Source organism: Microcaecilia unicolor, chromosome 3 (assembly GCF_901765095.1).
Source record: "Microcaecilia unicolor chromosome 3, aMicUni1.1, whole genome shotgun sequence".
Lineage (NCBI taxonomy): Eukaryota > Metazoa > Chordata > Amphibia > Gymnophiona > Siphonopidae > Microcaecilia > Microcaecilia unicolor.
In genome coordinates this window covers 167,192,766-167,215,536 of record NC_044033.1, presented here as the reverse complement: position 1 = coordinate 167,215,536, position 22,771 = coordinate 167,192,766, and the positions used below count along the sequence as shown (strand labels likewise).

Sequence of the window (22,771 nt, the reverse complement as noted above, 5' to 3'; positions counted from 1 at the left end):
GGTGACTCTGTTGGTGCGGAATGAGTCCATTTCAGGGGCAGACCTGGCTTTCTGGTTACAGAGGTATGCAGAGTTGAGAACTCCATTGACTAAACTCCCGGACCCCAGTAGGGTATGGGCGGGTGGATGGGGGGCTTTGGTTAAATTAAATCAAGTGGGCCAGGTGATACAGCACATTCCCTCAGCGGCGTTCATAGGGAGGGACAGAATTTTGTGCTTCTATAAAGGACAGCCGAGGCAGTGTTTTAAGTGTGGGTCGTTTCGGCACTTTAGCATGTCCTGCCCAGTAATGCAGTGTGCAAAATGTGGGGCCAAGGAGCATTCCACGGAGGATTGTACCTCCATTAGATGCAATCTTTGTGGGGGTCTGGGGCACGCATTTAGAGATTGTCCGCAGGCTTCTCATAATGGGGGAGAGGATGGCACGGGAAGGGATAGTCAAATGCAGGAGGGGGGGAGGGACAGGGGACAGGGGTCCAGGGTACGGATGGTGTGGAGGAAGAGTTGACAAGTCGGGGGGGGAGAAACGGGGGGTAGCTCAGAGGCAGGAGGGTGAGGACGAAGGATGGTTACGGGTCTCAAAGAAACAAAAGGGAGGAAAGGGGAGGGGATGGGGATGCGGGTAGCTGCTGGGAGGGGGTTAGGGCAAGGGATAGAGGTTGGGAATAAATTTAGGGGTTTGGAAATAGAAGGAAGGGAGGAGGAGATAGTAGAGGAGGGAAGAGGGGATAATAGAGGATGGCAGGAGGGGGAAGGAAGCAGGCAGGAGGCAGTGAGGGAGGGAGGGGGAAAGGTGAGGGGTAGGAAGAAGGGGGAAAGGTTAGGATGGAGGAGGGTTGCTTGGAAGAGGGGGGGATATGGAAGTTGAGAGTGTGGAGGGAGAAGGGGGTATAGGAAGGGGAGAAGGGGGGAAGAGGAAATCTGGAAGAAATAGTGTTTTTCAAGCAGTAGATAAGGGGGGGGAAGGGTCGGAGGACGAGAGAGAGGGGGAGGAGGGTGTGGAGGAGGGGGAGCGGGGAGATGGTTGTGCCTTAGGGGGAGGGGGGGTTGTAGGTGAGGAGAAGAAGAAGAAGGGGAGGAAGAAAATAAGGGGGGAGGGGGGAAGGAAAGGGGATTTTTGAATTTGGAGTGAGGGACTGGGCGGAGGAGGAAGATGTGGGGGATGGTAAGGTACAGGATTTAGGTGGCAGGTTAGAGCAGAAGGAAGGGAGGAAGGAGAAGTCTGTGCAGGGGAGGCGTTTCTCTAGATAGAGGTGATGGCGGGAGTGCTGTTATTCTTTGCCACGCTTAATGTGGCCAGTGTCTCCTCCCAGAGGGCGAGATGTGTGGCCTTCGATGGCCTCTCTGCTATACAGGCAGATTGTTTCTTGATTCAGGAGACGAGATTGCAGACATTGGATGCTGTCAGGCAGGCGAAACAGGCATGGAGATGGGGTCCTTCAGTTTGGGGGCTGGCAGGGGAAAGGTATGGGGGGGTAGGTATTTTGTTCAAGACACATAAGGTGGTAATTCAACGGGTGGTGGAGTTAGGGGTAGGGAGGTGTTTGGTGGTGGATGTATTATTGCACGGGGTGGCTTTAAGAATTATTAATATCTATGGGCCCCAGAGTAAGAGGGGGAGGTCACTGTTGTTCGGGAAAATCAGGCCATATCTGTATACGTCCCGTCAGTTGGTGTGGGGAGGGGATTTTAATACGATCCTGAGGAAAGAAGATAGTGGGGGTAGGTCAGCACAGGTGCGTTATGATGGGGTGAGGTTGGCAGGGATCATGAAGGGAGCAGGGTTGGTGGACGTGTTTTTGGAACATTTTGCAGGAAGGGAGGGTTTTACGTTTTCCAGGGGTAGTTGTAGAAGTAGGATAGATAGGTTTTTGGTTCGGGGAGGGGCATGTGGGCAGGGGCCTAGACTGGTGGAGGTGGATTTTTCAGATCACAAGTTGGTGTTAATTAAGTTAGGGGGTGCGGGAATTCACAGGTCAGGAAGGGGTATGTGGAGACTAAATTTAAAATGGCTAAGGGAGGGGCCGGTACAGAGGGAATTTTTGGAGTTTCTGATAGATCAATCGTCTTTACAGGGTATTTTTTCATCTCCAGGGGATTGGTGGGAGGAAGTGAAACGGCGCACGAAGGTCTTTTTCATACGTCAGGCGAGACGGGAGGGACGGGAGGTAACCCGGTTAGGGATGGCATTGAAGAAGAGGAGAGATAATTTAATTTCTAGAGGGGGGAGGAGGGAGGATATAGAGGTGGTGCAGTCAGAAATGGAGAAGGTGCAATATAACAGGTACGCCTCTTTGGTGTACGAAAGGGATTTTGGGAAACTGTTGAGCCCGGATCCTTTCGTATGCTGCAAGGAGAGAAGGGAACATAGGATAATAGAGGGGTTAAGGGATGAAAGGGGGGTCATCAGAGATTCAAGGGAAGGGATCCTGGGGGTGGTGGAGGATCATTTTGAGCAGTTTTTTTCTGATCAGAATTTGGACAAGGAGGTCATGAAGAAGTATGTAGAAGGGACCCCGGGGGTGGGAAACTGGGGGCCTCATCTCCAGGTTCTGGAACAGCCCTGGACGTTGCAGGAAGTGGAGGAGGCCATTGGGGCCTTGCGGAGCAGGACCTCGCCGGGACCTGATGGGCTCCCAGCGGAGTTTTATCAGGCGTTCAAACACCAGCTGGCTCCAATTTTGTTGGAGGTCTGGGAGGTGGCACGGAGGACGGGTTCCTTGCCAAAGTCTTTTTCAGAGTCAGCACTGGTTCTCCTTAGTAAAGGCAAAGATTCTCGGCTTATGGCTAATTGGCGGCCTATAGCATTGTTAAATAGCGACCGGAAGGTTTTTGCGCATATGCTCTTAGCTCGGATGAGACAGGTATCTGGGGGGGTGCTGGCGATCTCACAAGGTTGTGGGGTTCCGGGCAGGGGGGTGTTGGAGGCAGTGGCATGGGTACGGGAGGGTCTGGAGCGCAGTCGGGAGGATCAGAAAGGGAGGTTACTGGTAGCCCTGGACCAGGACAAAGCCTTCGATAGGGTACAGTGGGATTTTTTATGGGAGGTGTTAATTCATTATGGGTTTCCAAGGGGATGGGTAGAACAGCTTCGGTTATTGTATACCAATGTGCGGTGTTTTCCATTGGTGAATGGCTGGAAGGGGAAGGATTTTGGGATTACGGCAGGAGTGCGACAAGGGTGCCCCTTGAGCTCTCTGCTGTATACCTTTGCCATTGACCCATTTGTGCGGCGTTTGGAGTTGAATGGTGAAGAGGGATTGCAAGGAGTGGAGGTGAGCAAGGGGAAGCAACTACGGGTGGTGGCCTATGCGGACGATATTACGGTCTGGGTAGCAGATAAGACAGAAGGCAGGAAATTGCAAGGGATGATTTCAAGGTATTCGCAGGCGTCAGGATCGCGGGTGAATTATCAGAAATGTAAAAGCTTATGGGTGGGACCGGCAGGGGCAAGGTTTGAATTGGAGGGTGGGTTCCCACAGGCTACAGAGAGGATAAGGGTTCTGGGGATACAGTTTGAGGCAGGGGACTATGGATTGATTAATTGGAATCAGAAGATTGAAGAGGCAAGGGCAAAGGTAGAGAGGTGGAAGGGCTGGAGGATGTCGATGGCAGATCGGGTTCGTTTGATCAAATCCCATGTAGTGCCAATGTTTTTATTTTTAAGTTACATCTGTCTGTTACCAGAGCGTTGTTACACGGCACTTTACAGTGTGTTTTTTCAAATGCTATGGGGTAACCGGATGAACCCAGTCAAAAGAAACATCACATACTTGCCAAGGAATGAGGGAGGGGTAGGTATGGTTAACCCAGTGTTAGTTTTCAGTTCTTTGTTTCTTCAATTTAATTTGGGTCGGGCAGTAGATCAAGAACCCCCGGGGTGGGCAGAGAGTGTTATTCAGTGGTGGAAGGAATATTGGGTCCCCTGGCTGGGAGGGGGGAGGGTGAGGGTTTTGAGGAAAGGCTTTCCGGAGGGGGTAGGGTATTATCGGACCCTGGTCAAGTTAGTACGGTTGTGGGGTGTTATGGTAGAGGAAATAAAGGAAGGGAGGAGGGAGGTTTGGGTGGAAAGGGTGCGCACTCAGAGATTTTCCTCTCCACTGGTACTTAGGGATGCTCCTGGGCCGGTATTGGAGCGGGGTTTGCGGTTGGTGTCATCAGAAAGGATCCCACACAAGTACAGGGACATTGCTTGGCTGTCCTTGCATGGAAAGCTATATGTAAGGGGAAATCTGAAGGACAGGAACATGAAGGACCGTGACTGTCCGAGGGGGGAATGTGTTGGAAAGGAAGAAACCATGAACCATTTTTTAAAGGAATGCCCTTTTTCCATTCAGGTGTGTGACAGAGTGGCTTCTCTGTTACAAATTCCCAGTTTTCGATCTTACACCTACGCGGATTGGGTTTATGGGAGACAGCAGGGGAAAGGGCAGCTGGAGCCGGTAATGGGGTTTCTGATCTCTGTTATTGTCAGGTTCTGTCTTTGGATGGCGCGCTGCGGGGTTTCCCTGCGTCAGGAGTACAGGTCTGTTGAGGGGGTCAGTTGGGATATAGTAAGGGCGGTCTAGGAGGTAGCACGGTGGGAAAGGGCGGAGGTAGGGATTGGTAAATTTTTTATTTGGTGGAAGCATGTTAAGTTAAAACTGTCATGATTTTTTGGTTTCAGGTGGGTATTGGTTTTATTAGGGTTCCCGGGTAGGGGGGGGGGGGACTTGTGAATATGTATATAGTGGGCTGATTTGTATTTATGTATTTTTAATGTACGGTTGTCTATTGATTTCCGTCTCTATAAATAAAAGAGTTCTCCAAGTATCTACCACTCTCTCCGTGAAAAAATACTTCCTGACATTTTTCTTGAGTCTGCCCCCTTCACTCTCATATCATGTCCTCTCGTTCTACCGCCCTCCCATCTCCGGAAAAGGTTCGTTTGTGGATTAATACCTTTCAAATATTTCAAATAATATTTCAAACAATTAATTGTAATTATTATTATTAATTACTAATTTTAATTATGCTAATTTCTGAGATTTGATACTAGGGTAGTAAGGACATTCTTTGTGCTATAGCCCGGTCTGAAACCTGATTGCAATTTGAGTAGTAGGGAGAAATGTGAAAGGTAGTCCATAGTTTGTGCTGCTACTATTCCTTCCATCCATCACCTTTATCATCAAAGGAATGGAGGCAACTGGTCTGTAATTTGTTACGTCAGTTATGGTGATTGAATTGTTTTTTAGTATTGGTGTTAGGATAATAGAACCTTTATTATCAGGGAAAGTGCCATGGAATAGTAGGAAGGAGCTATGCTGCGGAAAAAGATTAATGAATATATTAGGAGCTTCCTTCATAAGGTAACTAGGACTGTCAAGCCTCTTAAGACTTGTTAACTGTAAAGTCTCAATATCTTGAAGTATAACCTTGGCACACCAGCACACACCTGAAGTCTCTTTATTTTCTGAAGTTTTCTTTATTGAATAAACACAGATAATTTACTCACAGTCAGATGTTCAGAAGTGTTACCCCAAGGCACAGAGACTCCGTAATTCTGAGAGCTGTATCAGTGGTTGGAGGTAGAAATCTGAAGAGAGGCAGCTTTATTGCAGAGGTGAGAAAATAAATGAACAGGTAGAAGTAGCTCAGAGCTGGGTGACTGGAGGGTGCAATATCTCATTAGTGGAGTGCAGGAGTGGCCTAGTGGTTAAAACACCAGTCTTGCAAGCCAGAGGTGGCTGGTTCAACTCCCACTGCTGCTCCTTGTGACCTTGGGCAAGTCACTTAACCCTCCATTACCTCAGGTACAAACTTAGATTGTGAGGCCTCCTGGGACAGAGAAATATCTAGTGTACCTGAATGTAACGCACCTTGAGCTACTACTGAAAAAGGTGAGAGCAAAATCTAAATAAATAGGACAAGGGTCTAGTATGCATTGTGAGGTTGAATATTTTAGGAGGTAATGTTTTACTGTGTTGTGGGTTAGTAGTTGGAAGGAAGACCAAATTCTATTGGTGGCTATTGCTGTATGTGTGTCTGACTGACTGTTTTCGTAAATATCTTGATGGTTGATTTTTAATTTGAGGACTCCTTCTCTGATCCTTGTTTGAAAAAAATAGTCAGTTGCTGTGCTGTTGTTGGAGACTCTGTGGTTGTGGTTATTTCTTTTGTGGATAATAGGCTTTTTATCAGATTGAAAGGTTTACTGGTATTAAGAAAATTACCACTGATTAGTTTGTTGTAGTATTGAGTTTTTGTAATTTTGATCTCATTTTTGTATGTTTTGATGGCTATTTTCCAAGTTAATTTGTTTTCATTTGATTTGTCTTTAGCCCATTTTCTTTCCAGTTTTCTACATTTCCTTTTCAAAAGAAGGATAGATTGATTAAACCAAGGTGAAATTTTCTGGGTTGGTTTGGATGTAGATTTGAGGGAAGCTATGTTATTTAAGTCATTTTCGCATAGGTCATCCCATTTAATCATGAAGTTGTTATTGACTGTGGAGGAAGAGCTGGATTATTCAAGACGTTAGACCAGAAGGTTGTGGTATTTATTTTTCCTCTAGTTTTGTGAGGAGTCTTAGATTTCCTTCCTGTTACTTTGAAAATGGTCTTACCTACAGTCAGGGCTTTTTTTGAGGGGGTACTTGGGGGTACTGAGTACCGGCACCTTTTCCACTGTCTGCTAAAATTGACCCATGGTCCCTCAGTTTGTTAATGAAAGAGCTCAGGCTCTACACACCAATTCTGCCTTGCCATAGATTCTGTGACTGGTTGCAGGGGGCCTATTTATTGTGGGGTGGGTTCCTCAGTGATCACTCTACCTCTGAAGGGTGGTCTGGCATTTGAGTATGGCACCTTTTTATTGCTAGAAAAAATGAACTGCCTACAGTTATACTATTAAAATAGTGTTCCACTCCAAACAAGTGTAGATTCTACAGTGTATAGTCAGAAGACATAAATTGTGATTTTCACTATGTAAAATTTGCTAAAATAGTTCCAACTGTTAGGAATGAAAGAAAATGTACCCTGCTATATAAAAATACTTTAGAAATGTGCATGTTCAGGAATTATCAGTTATTTTGTAAAGTTTTTAAAACAATCTTGTTTCATAAATATTTGATATAACTGGGCATGCTTATTATTTGTTCTTCAAAATTATTATGATGAGTGATACACGACATGATATAATTCTTGAGATTATGTCTCAGTATTCTTTTCTTTAATTTGTAATCTGCAATGAACTACGTATAGGTATTTGCAGACAATAAACCTTGTGTAACATAACATAAGAACATAAGTATTGGCATACTTGGACAGACTGAAGGTCCATCAAGCCCAGCATCCTGTTTCCAACAGTGGCCAATCCGGGTTACTAGTACCTGGCAAGATCCCAAAACAGTACATTTTATGCACATATTTCTGTGAAAGGGTTCCACTGTTTTCTTCAGATTCCGAGAGGGTTCCGAGACCCAAAACAGTTTAAGAACCCCTGTCCTAGATAAAGCTTATTAACTACCTTCTGAATTTAGAAGGCGCTCAGATATGGAGAAATTACTTTTTCTTGTCATAAAAAGGAATGCACTGCCATCATCCCCCTCAGACAGAGACACCCCTAACACAATCAGCCAAGGTTTGCATCAATTTCACTTGTGATTAAAAAGAAAAAAAACACACTAAAAGTTAACATGAGGATACGATAAAAGTGGACCAAACTTTTGGCGCAGTGGCACTGCTGTGTACTCGCATGCTGAGGGCCTGGGCTCGATTTCTGAGCCAAGGTTCTGCTGCTCAGGACAGACAGTACTGGAGATGCTAGGGAAGAAGCATTCACTGGCCCGGGGGGGGGGGGGGGGGGGGGGAGGGATAGCCTGAAAACCTGACTGGCTGGGGTGCCTCCAGGATCAGGTTTGGGAACCACTGAAGTGTATGGACTGTGCCGAAGAGCTATGATTACAAAAACCAGAAAAGGTGGGTTCAGAGGAAATATTGTTAGATGCTTGTGAACAAAGACGAGTTTTGACTGAGCTTGAAGCCCACAGAAGCAGAAGGAAACTGACAGGCCAAAATAAAAGTTGTAATAAAGCAGAACTCATATAGGAGGCAATTCTATAAAGTGACATCTCTGTTTAGGCATGTCAATACTGGGTACCAATTCTATAATGGCATCTGTGCCCCAAGATGCCATTATAAAATACTAGAGTAAGTCAGCATGGGCGTAACTTAGTTTAGGTGTGACCATTTACACCATCCTCCCCCTCCTTCCCCCCCCCCCCCCCCCCCCCATATTCAGCCAGTGTCAGGCAGTGCAGATGGCTGCTGCCGGTGATCCCGGATATTCAATGCTGGGCTGTATCCAGCGACCGGCATTGAATATCTAGTTTCAGTTTTGGCCGCGGGAACTTAACCATCTAAGCGAATATTCAGCACTAACTGGTTAAATTTATAGTGGTTAAAGGCAGGCCACTTAAATAGCAGGCCTATCTTAACCTTAGCTGGTTTAGCCTGGAATATTAGCGTTTAGCCGGCTAAGAACTATTTAACCTGCCAGGAGCCTGTTTCTGGGCGGTTAAATAGCACTGAATATCGGGCCCCATGTCTATAGCAGGTGCATATGTGCACACGCAAAGTGACACATATAACTGACAGCATTCTATAAGTTGTGCATGTCACTTGAAGACAGGCCCATGGTCCATCTGCGGTTACGCTCTATAGCACTTTGCAGCACAAAACTACCAATTTTTGTCATCTGTGACACATGAAGTGTCAATTCAGAGAATTACCTCCATTGTTTTAGGCATAATTAGAACATACCGGCTGTCCTTCCCACCAGCTCTTGTTAAATTTTTCATTTCCAGACAATGAGAATGATTTGTTTAAATTCACATCGTACATACTGTTGTCAATGATACCATTAGACTCTGGATATAAACCCTGTGAAAGAAAATAGATAAAGACAAATTAGTTTTACTGACGAAAGATGACAGCATTACACATTTTCAATGAATGTACATGATTGCAATTCCCCATTATATGGAGATTACTGAGTGGTGTGGATATTTCTCTGGAACCACTGAGGGGAGCATGTGGGATGTCCCTAGGTGGGAGAAATGCCCAGCCCAAGGGGTGTGTTTATAGAATAAACTGAAGAGAAAAATTGGTCTAGTTTATGATTGATAGTTAAGGTAGAGTTTGAAGTTCCTGTTTGTTTCAGCACATGGTTTTTTTGTTGCCTTCACCCCCACCAGGACCCTAGGAGGAGAGGGGGTATCCTGGAAAGGCAGCAAAAACTCAGGCTAGAATTAAAGAAGAGTTTCTGCACCTAAGAGCAGAAACTGAGAGGATGAGAAGAGCTCCAGGTGGGTAAGGGGAACCCAGCCTGGGAGCAGGAGCCGGAGCAGGGGAAGCTATAGAAATGATAAGTAGTAGTAGATGTAGCCCTGAGAGGTCCATCACTGTAAGGGGGACAGACAGAGAGGTCTGATCCTGAAGGAAGTGGATTGTAATCAGAGACATCAGGAGCAGCCTCGGATTATGAAGCCTTAGGGGATGGGTAATGGACAGGAGGAGTTGTATAACTACATAATTCTGGATTACAAGAGAAACGTTAAATAGTGAATAAGACTGTACTAAAAAGTCTTGGCTGGATTAAAACCTATGAAACCTCTTAAACCAAATGCTGACTGTGCATAAAGAGTTTGAAGTTTGGATTTACTGCCTTTGTGGAAGTTAGTAAATGTTTGCATAAAAAGGCATTCCTTGGGTGTGCTGAGCATCCTTTTGAGAGAACGAGAGAGTGAGTGAAGAACTGACTCCTGGACTGTTGAGGATACTAAAAATAAAGGCCAGCTTAATATCATACGGCTTACTGGAGTAAGTCTGGCCCCGGCCTGCGCTCAAACTTGTATGGTTGAGAGTTGACACTGTGAGAGTGATAAACACAGAAAGAAACATTTGTAGCCTAGGACTTGGTGGTGAGAGTGAGCTGGTTGAGGTGAGACCCGGGTTACATGGTTATTACAAAATGGCATGGGAAGAATGGAAAGTCGTCACTGGGCAGAAGAGATTACATAATAATGTGTGAAATTTACCCCAGTCAGCCAGTCTTTCTGTGCCCCCTTACTTACATAATGGGCAATTAAAGGCACTGGGTTTCTACCATAACACGCAGTTTTCAAAACCTATTTTCAATCATTTTTATTAGCTTATATATTAAAATTTACATTCAGTTCCATCCATAAAAGGTCAGAGCAGAAACAGGAACTTATATAATTTGTGAGGAACCCCTGAGGGTCAGGGAAGAAGGGATCCGGGAGAGGAGCAGGATGGGTAGGTTTCATACCCAGGATTCCAACTACAAGTCCCAGGATCCTAGGGGCTGGGAAGCCACACCCCCACAGAGGCATAAGTTTCCCAAGAGCTGGAGAAGGGAGGAGGACTACAGTTCCCAAGAACCCTTGTAAAGCCCTGGGGGCAAGCAAGGGGAGCAGCAAGGGGAGGCAGTGAGTGATTTAAACTGTGTCCAGAAGTTATGCCATGCTGGGGAAGCAGTGAGTGATTTAAACTGTGTCCAGAAGTCATGCCATGCTGGGGAAACAGTGAGTGACTTGAACTGTGTTCAGAACACTGACATGCTGGTGAAACAGTGAGTGATTTAAAACTATGTCCAGGAATCAGGTCATGCTGGGGAAGCAGTGAATGATTTAAACTATATCCAGAAACTGTGGCCGGTGGGGGGAAGGAACAAGGGGTGATATGTACTGTAACCAAGGACTGTGTCTGGAAGAGGAAATGTCTTGGCCTTGCTGATGGAATAAAGCGGATTTAAGCATATTTTTGGAGTCTGCTTCTGGGAGTGCTATGTCCAGGGAAGGGCCCTTCCAGGGTCAGCAGAGTTTATACCTGCAGGAAGGCCTGAAGGTGGTGGCCTGCTGACAAATTGCGCGAGTGATATATCTATAAAGATACACATGTACAGTACATACTGCAAAGTTAGCAGACTAAAAATTGCACACAATGGACTAGATTCTATATATGGTGCCTGAAAAATCGTTACCAAAAATATTTCCGCCGAGGCGTATTCTGTAAATCACGCCTAGATTTAGGCACAGTTTAAAGAATACGCCTAGCCAGTTTATAGAATACACCTATAATACACCTAGCAGCCATGCCTACGCCTAACTATGGATGCATCCATTTGCGCCAAGTAAAACTTGGTGGAAATACCAGAACCTAAGTTAGGCATAGAGCAAGTGTATTTTATAACCATGCTCGTAGATTTTCGGAACACTCAAGGTCCACCAATTCCACGTCCATGATCATGCTCCCTTTTTGATAGCACACATTAAAATTTATGTGCACCACTTTACGGGATACACCTAGCAAGTCCTGCACATGAATTCTAATTAATGCTAATTAGTATCAATAATTGCTTGTTAAGTGCCAATTACTAAGGGGGGAAGTAACTAAGCTAAAGTAAAATATGGCCTATTATAGCAGTGTAGTATACTGTGGGAGTAACTATCCTGTGGTAACACAGGATAGTGACTGCTATGATAAATGAATAATGCACCTTGCAATTAACCATGCAAGCTGCATTATTTAACTTCCTGGGAGCATGGGGCTGCTATGGTGCAACCTGATGTTCTGAGGGAGCATTCTTAAAAGTTCAGACCTTTTCAAAATGAACAGTGATCCCTCCCCCCCCCCCCCCCAGGCCTTCAGATAGCTAGTTATATCACGTGATATTCAGCGCATCGCTGAATAAGTTTGGCAGCCAAATCGAGCTGCCAAAATAGCTGGAAAAGCATTGGCTGGTTTAAACTTAACCAGCCAGCGCTGAATATTGAGTTGGCCAGTTAAATTTAAACTGGCCCAAAAAACACCCGGATATTCAATGCTAGTCACTGGATATAGTTCAGCATTGAATATCCAGGCTCAGCGTCAACTGTGCAAGGCAGCCTGGCTACCTCCCATGGTCTGAATATCAGCCCCATTGCCTTTCCATTGACAAGCAGGACAGAGTTCGGCAAATGACTAGGCGAATAAACAGTTTAGAGTTTCTCAATATTCTTGATAACGTGCCCTTTAGAAAAATACAAAAATGAAGGCAGATAAAGACCATATGGCCTATCCAGTCTGTCCATTCATACCATCTACCATCCCTTCCTCTCTTCTAGAGATCCTATATACTTGTCCCAAGCTTTCTTGAATTCAATTACAGTTTTCGTCTCCACCACCTCTACCAGGAGGTCATTCCACAAATTCACCACCCTTTTCAGGAAGACGTATTTTAAGTTACTTTGGATTTTGTCCCCTTTCACCTTCATCCTATGCCCTCCTCATTCCAGAGCTTCCTTTCAGTTGAAGAGATTCACCTACTGTGCATTTATGCCATGGAGGTATTTAAACATCTCTATCATATCTCCCTTCTCCCATCTTTCTTCCAAAGTATGCATATTGAGATCATTAAGTCTGTCCCCACACACTTTATAAAGAAGATCACTGACCATTTTAGTAGACGCCCTCTGGACTGACTTCATCCTGTTTATATCTTTTTGAAGGTGCAGTTTTCAGAATTGTACACAATATTCTAAATGAGGTCTCATCAGAGTCTTATACAGGAGCATCATCCCCTAGCTATGCACCAAGCATCCTTCTAGCTTTTGCCATTGCCTTTTCTACCTGTTTGGCTACCTTAAGATCATCACATACTTTCACACTCAAGTCCCACTCCTCTTTTGTGCACAAATGTTCTTCACCCCTTAAATTGTACTATTCCCTTTGCAGCCCAAAAGGATGACCTGTATTTTTTTGCATTACATCTTAGCTGCCAAATTCTGGACCATTCCTTCTCATGTCATCCACACCATCAGGAGTGTCTACCCTAATGCAGATTTTGGTTATCATCAGCAAAAAGCCAAACCTTACCAGACAACCCTTCAGCAATATTGCTTACAAAGGTGTTAAAAGGATTAGCCCAAGAACAAACCCTTGTGGCACACCACTGGTAACATCCTAATCTACAGAATGAACTCCATTTACCACTACACTCAGTCGCCTTCCACGTCTATGAAGAACCATGTTGAAGGTTTTGTGAAAATCTAAGTACACCACATCTAATGCTCTTCCTCGATCCATGAGGCACTCATATTGTAACCAGGTACCTCTAGGTGCAGCCAAGGATAGAACAATCTCCTCCAGCCACAGGCTCCCAGTACAGTCAAGAAATAAATGTCCACCAGCAACTTCAATCTTAAGGACTTTATTCCATGCAGGTTTCTAGTAGACCTGATACACAGTTCCAACAGCAGCATTCATCTACAATCTTAAGCACATGTAAGCCACCTGAAAGTGTGTGACAAATAGTCCCCTTTAAGCAGTAGGCTATCAGCACCTATCAGGATTCAATATTTAAAATGCAAGAAAACAAACATTCTGTAAGTCTCCATTTTGCCTGCTTCTCCCATTTTCTCTCAAACCTAGTGATCTGTGATGTGAACAGCACTTAATAATAGAGCAGCCATTTATTTATTTATTTATTTAACACATTTATACCCCACATTTTCCCACTTTGTTGCAGGCTCAATGTGGCTTACACAATACCGTAGAGGCAGGCTCCGGTTCGGTAAAATACAAATACACAATATAGTAGTAGGCATTTAAGAAACATAAATAAAAGCAACAAAGAAATAAAGAGGGGGTGGTGATAAAAGTCCAATATGGTCCATAGTTTTGCTGTGTCGCAGGAAGTAGAAAGTTAATTTGGGTCAGGACTTACCGTGACAATTGTATAATGGTTTGGGAAAGTCTTGGTTGGGTACGCTGCCCTCATGTACTTTGAATGTGTTCCACATGTTTCTGAAATAGACAATACAAAGTGCTTGCAAAATGATTTTGGAAACATTGTTCCCTTTTTAGTGCTAAATACTTTTACAGGAGCCCTCTAATAAAGATAGTAGATCTGCTAGTAATAATACAAAATCGCAAAAAGTTAAACCTTGGGCTGACATGTCTGTTGAGTGAGCAGTTTCCCCAGTAGGAAATGGGCATGCGTATGCATGGGAGTGTGTGTGGGAATGAGAGATGTTTCATAAGAACATAAGAATAGCCATACTGGGTCTAGCCATTATCCTGTTTTCAACAGTGGCCAAGCCAGGGCACAAGTACCTGGCAGAAACTCAATTAGTAGCAACATTCCATGCTACCAATCCCAGGGCAAGCAGTGGTTCCCCCATGTCCAACTCAGTAATAGACTATGGACTTTTCCTCCAGGAACTTGTCCAAACATTTTTTAAACCGCTATTACCACATCCTCCAGCAGCGAGTTCCAGAGCTTTACTATTCTTTGGGTGAAAAAATATTTCATCCTATTTGTTTAAAAAACATTTCCATGTAATTTCATTGAGTGTCTCCTGGTCTTTGTACTTTTTGAAAGAGTGAAAAATTGATTTACTTCTACCCATTCTACACCACTCAGGATTTTATAGACCTCAGTCATATCCCCTCTCGGCCATCTCTTTTCCAAGCTGAAGAGCCCTAATCTCTTTAGCCTTTCCTCATATGGGAGGAGTTCCATCCCCTTTATCAGTTTGGTCGCTCTTCTATGAACCTTTTTTAATTCCGCTATATCTCTTTTGAGATACAGTGATCAGAACTGAACACAATACTCAAGGAGAGGTTGCACCACTGAGCAATACAGAGGTATTATAATATTCTTGGTCTTATTTTGCATCCCTTTCCTAATAATTCCTAGCATACTGTTTGCTACATGAAACGTGTAACATAGTAAATGACGGCAGAAAAAGACCTGCACGGTCCATCCAGTCTGCCCAACAAGATAAACTCATATGTGCTACTTTTTGTGTATACCTTACCTTGATTTGTATCTGTCATTTTCAGGGCACAGACCGTAGAAGTCTGCCCAGCACTAGCCCCGCCTCCCAACCACCAGCCCCGCCTCCCACCACCGGCTCTGCCACCCAATCTCGGCTAAGCTTCTGAGGATCCATTCCGTCTGAACAGGATTCCTTTATGTTTATCCCACGCATGTTTGAATTCCGTTACCGTTTTCATCTCCACCAACTCCCGCGGGAGGGCATTCCAAGTATCCACCACTCTCTCCGTGAAAAAATACTTCCTGACATTTTTCTTGAGTCTGCCCCCCTTCAATCTCATTTCATGTCCTCTAGTTCTACCGCCTTCCCGTTTCCAGAAAAGGTTCGTTTGCGGATTAATACCTTTCAAATATTGGTAAGTAGCTTGTATTGCTTGAATCTTTAAAAAGGGTGATGGGATTTATTTTACTTTTTAATGCATGTGTTTCTTTTATTCAGTTCTTTCAAAAATAACCATGGAAACCATTTACTAACAGCTAGTGCTCTCTAACGTCACTAACGTGTTATTTACGGCAGGGCCTATAGCATAAAATGAGCCCTGAGGTAAGTAATGTGCATAAAAGACTGTCTCAATGAAAATCATATGGTATGACAAAATGAATGATTCTTCTAAAATACATTCATTAGACTCAAAACTAAAGAAATGTTGGGTCTGCTATAACTGAGTATCTCTTCATTGCAAATGATGGCGCTAGACATGCAGCCTCCAGGAATAAATAAAAGGAATAAGCAGTGTGCTGGACATTCTGAGAGACTCCAGGACAATTGTAGAGGTTTGATGACCCTAACTGAAGCTACTCATTTGTGCTGTCCTTGTGTAATTAGATTCTGTAATGAGCTCTCTGAGGACACAAGGAGTTAGTAGTACTGATATATCTCCCCAGGAAGAATTCATATGCTATGGTGCTTGAAATTAAGGATACAATGCAATGAAAAACAACTGACAAGGAAATGGGGGAGAGGGCTATATTTTGTTTCATTTCAGCGACGTGTCTGGTATTGACAGATAAAGGCTCCTTCTCCCCCTTTCACTGCCCCCTCCCCAAAATGAATGAAATATATTGAAACAAACAAAATCTGGCTGTTAGGGCCACTGAGAGACAGAACCAGACTTTGGGCAGGAAGCCGCTCCCCCCTCCCACTCGCACCACCCCCACCCCTTACCTTTCTGCATCTGCTCCTCCCTCAGTTGGTCACTCTCCTGCTTCTGTGTGCCGGGACCCAGATTGTAGCAGTAATGCAATCACCCGGGTTCCTGCACACAGGTGCAGGAGAAAGACAGACCGAGGGAGCAGAACCTTCTGCCTGCCTCTGGAAGCCTTGCTGGTGTCGAGTCCCCCTTACAGGCTGGGCCTGGAGAATCTCCTTCCCCCTAAAACCACCCCTCTCTCAGCGGCCCTGCTGGCTGTACACCCCAGCTAGAAAGGCTCTTAGGTTTAATTGCAAATAGCCACTGTGTGACAAGATAACTAGATAGTTTTAGGCAGTTACGTTTGGATAAATTGTCAGCTAAACTTAGCTGCCTACATATTCAGCTGAAAAATGACCTAAACCTAGCAGCTAGATTTACTACACTTAATTCTATAAAGAAGGTGCTAAGATTTATATGCCAGTTATGCTCACAAATGTGGAGAATACTAGCATAACACAAATAGAGAGGGTAATACAGCATACACAGAAAGTATACAAACAAAAAAAGCAACACTGGGCCTTCAAGACTGGGACACATAGGAGCCAAGTTTTCAAAATGAGTGGAGGAGTGGCCTAGTGGTTAGGGTGGTGGACTTTGGTCCTGGGGAACTGAGGAATTGAGTTTGATTCCCGGCACAGGCAGCTCCTTGTGACTCTGGGCAAGTCACTTAACCCTCCATTGCGTGCCGCATTGAGCCTGCCATGAGTGGGAAAGCGCGGGGTACAAATGTAACTAAAATAAAATTATTGGGGGTGCTAAGCCCAATGGAAATGACCACTCCCTGGACACATACAAGGAATTTTCTCAGTATTGGGGGTGCTCAAGCACCCACAGAGTCGGCTCCAATGCTGGGACAAATAGAGTTCTTTATTAATGACCCGACACGGGCCATGTTTCGGCGCTAAACAGCGCCTGCTTCAGGGGTCAAGATTGAGCACAGTAGGATGTACTGGAAATCAATTCAAAGCCCCAGCATATAAAGAGAGAATCACCGTCCGCTGCAGTGGCGAAAATGCAGCTCTGAGAATACTAGCATATCCATATATACAGTTTCCTATTAGGGATATGTTTTCACTATTTGCGGTTTTGCGGAAAAATTGGTACAGCTGAAACCTAACCCCTATTTCCCATAAGTACATTTTGTTCAGTATTTGTGAATTTGTAGTTTACGATGTTTTCTGGGAACCATACCATCGTGAATTCTGAGAATGGACTGTATGAGTGCACATGCCAGACATGCATCTGTTATTCTATAACCATGCACGTATCTTCGATAGGTGGACATATACCCGAGCGGAGTCTAAGCAAAGTGTGGGTGGGACACAAAAGTTATGGGTGTTACTTATAGAATACTATGGAATTGATATTCAAAGCAAATTTACACAGCCAGAAACAGTTCCTGGCTGGTTAAATCACTTGTTTAGGACTAACCATTCATTTTTAGTGGCACTTTACTAGCTAGTGCTATTGAAAAGATCCGGTTAGTGCCTAACGTAAAACCAGCTATTTCGGGTGCGTTCTGGGGCACAGGGTCGCCAAGAGACTAGGCCGGGCCGGGACAAAGCCGCCCCCCCCCCCCCCCCCCCCCCCCCCCTCTGCTGCCGCCGCGCCCCCATCACTCCACCTGCCGCTGCCGTCCCCTGTCGCTCCCCCCGTCGCTGCCGTCCCCGGTCTCACCTGCCTGCCTCCACGGCTCCGGGCCCTCTGCATTCAAAGCAGCCTCTCTTCTGGCCTTCTCTCCCTGTGTCCCACCCTCATCTGATGTAACTTCCGGTTTCCGCGAGGGCAGGACACAGGGAGGGAAGGCCCGAAGGGAGGCGATCTGTGACTGCCGCTTTGAATGCAGGGGGCCCGGAGCCGAGGAGGCAGGCAGGTGAGACCGGGGACTGCAGCACCAGCGGCCTGACCCCGGCGCTGGGCCCCCCTTGGAGGCCCGGGCCCAGGGAATTTTGTCCCCCCCTGACCCCCCCCTCTCGGCGGCCCTGCTGGGGCGGAGTCAACACTTGGCTGGTTCAGTGCTAATATTCAACACTGAAACAGCCAAGGTCACCACATAAATAGGATCATATACCAGTCAGTTCTATCTTTATGTGGTGCCCCATAGACCATTAAGTACTGAATATTACACTTAGGGGCCCTTTTACTAAGGTGCATAGGCACCTATGCGCATCAATTTTGAACTACCGCCCGACTACCCTGTGCCCTGGGCGGTAATTCCATTTTTACACGCTTCCAATACGCTTGGCAGAAAATATTTTCTATTTTCTACTGCGTGGCGCTAACCGGGCGGTAATTGGCAGTGTAAGCGCACTGATGATTACTACCCCATAATGTGTGAGACCTTACCGCTAAGTCAATGGGTTGCGGTAAGGTCTCAGGCCCAAAATGGACAGGTGCCAATTTTTATTTTGCCGCACGTGTATTTTCAGCCCAAAAGAAAAAAAGGCCTCTTTGCAGGCGCGCTGAAAAATGGACCTGCGTGCGTGCAATACATACAACCTACAACAGCGCAGGCCATTTTTTTGCGCACCTTAGTAAAAGGACCCCTTAACTGGCTATGGTTTAGCCGGCTCTGTACACCTGGAAATTCAATGCTGGAGCCCGAACATGACCCGTCACTGAATTTTCTTGCATAATGCCGACAGTGCAGCTCAGCCGGCTGAATATCGACCTCTAAGTTATATGCGTATCTCTGGAACACAAGCCCATAGGCTTAAACCAGCTCTGTGCCTAACAACACATATAAAGGGCGAGGCATAAAAAAAAGTAGTCCCCTAGTTTCTCAGCAACTGCTTTGAATTTCAACGAGAAATTTTACATACTTATTTAGTCATCATACTTACGTATTACTATTAACAACATGCAGAGGCTCATTTTGAAAGCACATAGACTTACAAAGTTACATGTAAGTCTGTGTGCTTTGAAAACAAGCACCTTAATTATCGTAAGCTATGCTGATGTTACTGACATTTTAGTGTTACTACCTTGCGATTTTTGCATGTTAAAAATGAGCTAAAACATAGTAAAATAATGTCATTGAAATAACATCCACCTCCAGCTTTGACATGGGCCTTCAGTCACTTTGGGAAGTTCTTAACAGCCTTGTCGATCAGTCCCTGTGGCAGGCTGTCCCAGATCATCTGCAGCTTTTCCTTGAGTTCGGCAATTGTTTACAGCTTTGGGTGGAGCTTCTGATAGCCTCCAACATTGCTCCCCAGATAAAAGTCTATGTCACTGTGACATCATTAGCAGTACGCTGGTACCCCATTGTTTAAAAAATCTAATAATGGTAGTTTTACAGTGCAAACATTTTTGAACATGCGAAAATTGCCAGGTGGTCACGCTAAAAGGTCTGTTGGGCTGATATTCAAACAATTTAAGCGGGTAAAAGAGGATACTACACACTTAAATCGCCTATGGCCGCCTACCCCCCCCCCCCCCCCCCAAGATATTCAGTGGCACAAAGCGGACACTGCTGATGAATATCACCTCTGACCACCACCAAAAAAAGAGGCAGTACAGGAGGCAGCATTAGGCAGGAGCCTGGGGTTATGTGGGTACCGGTAATATTCGGTGTTGGCACCTACATAGCTAAGTGGCCAAATTTAGGACAGCTCAAAAGCACTGAATATTGGCCAGGACCTGCAGGACTCCTCCCCCACTGTGAGCCTGCCACCCCCAAAGCAGGCCACCACTTCCTTTCCCCTTCCCCCAGGCCGTCAGCAGTCTCCAACCCCACTCTCCCTGACATCATCTAGGTAGGCCAGATTAACTGTTCACTCGTCCTCTAGATTGTTCACTTGTCTTTAGATTGTTCTCTTGTCTTTTAGATTGTAAGCTCTTTGAGCAGGGACTGTCCTTCTATGTTTAAATTGTACAGCGCTGCGTAACCCTAGTAGCGATTTAGAAATGTTAGTTAGTAGTAGTAGTAGTACTAACACTTCTTTCCCCTGGTGGAGGCACTGCACGCCAAGTGAGTGAGTGAGTGAGGGTCCAATGGAGTCTGCCTTTTGCAGAGGCTCCAGCCCACTCGGACCCTGGACCCAGAACTGCCCAGGCAAAGGTGCATTACATACAGTATTGCCATGACTTAAATTATCTATTTATGACAGCTAATCATTCACTTTTTCAAAAAAAAAAAAAATAATAATAATTTCTCATCAGAGAATAGCATAAACAGGGGAATTCTGTAAACAGAGCATATAACTGAGTATACAAATTTGGGTGCATGCCCAAGTTGTGGAAGCAATTTAATTGGCCAATGAGCCTATTAGCACCAATAATTGGGCACTAACTAGCAACAAAATGGATTTATACATGCATCTTGCTAGGCGCTTGTCTTCAAAGATGCACGCATAAATTTTTTAGCACACAAGTGAAAAGGGGGCATGGCCATGGGAGGGTCAAAGGCATTCCCAAAAGATGCATGCAATGTTACAGAATTTAGGTGCGGGGATTAACACAAGGCTTCCGTTGGTATAAATTCTGGCGCTAGGTGCTATTCTATAAAGAATGCCAACCTCAGAGCGCCGTATTTAGATGCCACTCATTTATATCGGCACTCAAATTTGGGGGCCATTTACTGAATTTAGCCCATAATGACATACATAATAAAATCAGATTATTCCATGTTTTCATCATAGGTGTCTCCTCTCAGTAGAACATATTTTGGGCACTGGCATCCTTTCAGATAGCTTCATAGCATGTATTTATTTATTTATTTATTTATTTATTAGCATTTATTTACCACCTTTTTGAAGGAATTCACTCAAGGTGGTATACAGCAAGAATAAGTCAAAAAGCAATACAAAGTATGGCATAGTATACTACATTACACTATCAACACAATAAATACATATGTTGCTCTGCATCTGGGTTCTGTGGATCTCCAGTTTGCAGGCAAAAACATGCTCATCTCTCAGCTCTTTTTCATAATCTTTTAATTACAATTCTTGGGGATTGTACAGAATTTTCCATGTTATTGAGTGCTTTTCTTGCGGGCAGGGCTTGATATTCTCTGCTCTTTAGCTGGCAAATTTTGAAGTGGAAAAATCAATGTTTTGCTCTACAGAGTTTGAGGTAATGACAATTTCATCATAATAACAGCACAAAATCTATCCTTTAAAAAGACTATGGAACTTATCCTTCAACTGGATAAGTTCCTCGGAGGGAATTTGTAGTTGTTGTTCTTTCCCACCCAATAGAAGTTGGAAAGAATTATACATATGAAGTTGAGAAAGTCTCTCTGTCTGTCTAGAGGCAAAATAACTCTGAAAATCTAACAGAATAGGTTGAAACTTGGCTCGAGGAAAAAAGCCAGTAAAAAGACACAAGTTAAAAAATGGGACAAATCACATGGGAAGTTATAGAACAATAGTTCCCCCCCACCCCCGCATAAAAAATGGCCCAGTGCTTTTCTATGGGAGAAGAAGTTCCAGCTTCTGCAGCATAGAAAACTTAACAGAATGTGATGAAACTTGGTATATGGGAAAAACTGGTAAAAAGACACACTGAGGTTGAAAATGGGCCACATTGGACCAGGAATTCTAACAAAAAGATCCCTGTCCAGGCTTGCATTAAATTTCTGGGTTGTTTTTTTTAAATGGCTAGCACATGACGGATTAAGTTAATATTCAGACTTAACTGGGCATGGATTAGCAGATAAAGATAGAGGACAGCTATTTATGCGGTCATATTTATCCATTAAACCTGGCCAGTTATGTCTGAATATCAGGATGTAACCAGACTCTGCCTTCAGAATGCCCCTGACATAGCCGGCTTGAAGTTCGGCGCTAACCAGTCATTTTCAACAGCACTAACAGGTTAAATGCTGCTGGAAATGACCGGATAGAAACAAGATGGCAGGGAAGGGCCAAACGGCCCATCCAGCCTGCCCATCCTCAGTAACCACTACCTCTTCCTTTTCATAAGGGATCCCACATGCCTGTCCCACACTTTCCTAAATTCTGACACCGTCTTCATCTCCATGACCTCCACCAGCAGGCCATTCCATGAATCCACCACCCTTTCTGTGACAGAGTATTTTCTTAGATTTCTCCTAAGCCTATTTCCTCTTAACTTCATCCTATGACCCCTCATTCCAGAATTTTCCTTCATTTGAAAAAGAGGCTAGCTTCCTGTACATTAACATCACTGAGGTATTTAAAAATCTCTATCATATCCCTTCTCTCCAGCCTCTCTTCCAGCTTATACATATTGAGGTTCATAAGCCTGTCCCTATATGTTTTATGATGAAAACCGCTGACCAATTCTGTAGCCGCCCTTTGGACCGACTCCATCCGTTCATATCTTTCCGTAGATGCAGTCTCCAGAATTGCACACAGTACTCTAAGTGGGACCTCACCAGAGACTTATACAAGGGCACAATCACCTCTTTTTTTTCCTGCTGGTAATCCCTCTCGTTATGCACCCAAGCATCCTTCTGGCTTTGATCATTACCTTTTCTACCTGCTTGGAGACCTTAAGGTCATCAGACACAATCACACCCAAGTCCCGTTCTTCTTTCGTTACCAGAAGCACTTCACCCCCTATCCATACCCTCCGGGGTGTTCACTCTATTACAGAGTTTGGTATCATCCGTAAAGAAACAAACCTAACCAGACACCCCTTCCGCAATATCACTCACAAAGATGTTACAAAGAGCCGACTAAAGGACTGACCACTGCAGTACACCA

General features: G+C 44.7%; 1 protein-coding gene across 1 annotated transcript in view; it reads right to left on the bottom strand.

The window, feature by feature from the left end:
* ENPP3 (ectonucleotide pyrophosphatase/phosphodiesterase 3) overlaps nt 1–22,771 on the bottom strand; it is a 249,644-nt gene that overhangs the window by 123,934 nt on the left and 102,939 nt on the right. Inside the window, exons 7-8 of the mRNA XM_030196550.1 lie at nt 13,768–13,847; nt 8,802–8,921 (exon numbers count right to left, since the gene is read on the bottom strand). Coding sequence (XP_030052410.1) covers nt 8,802–8,921; nt 13,768–13,847 — 200 coding nt within the window. The remainder of the gene's footprint in view (nt 1–8,801; nt 8,922–13,767; nt 13,848–22,771) is intronic.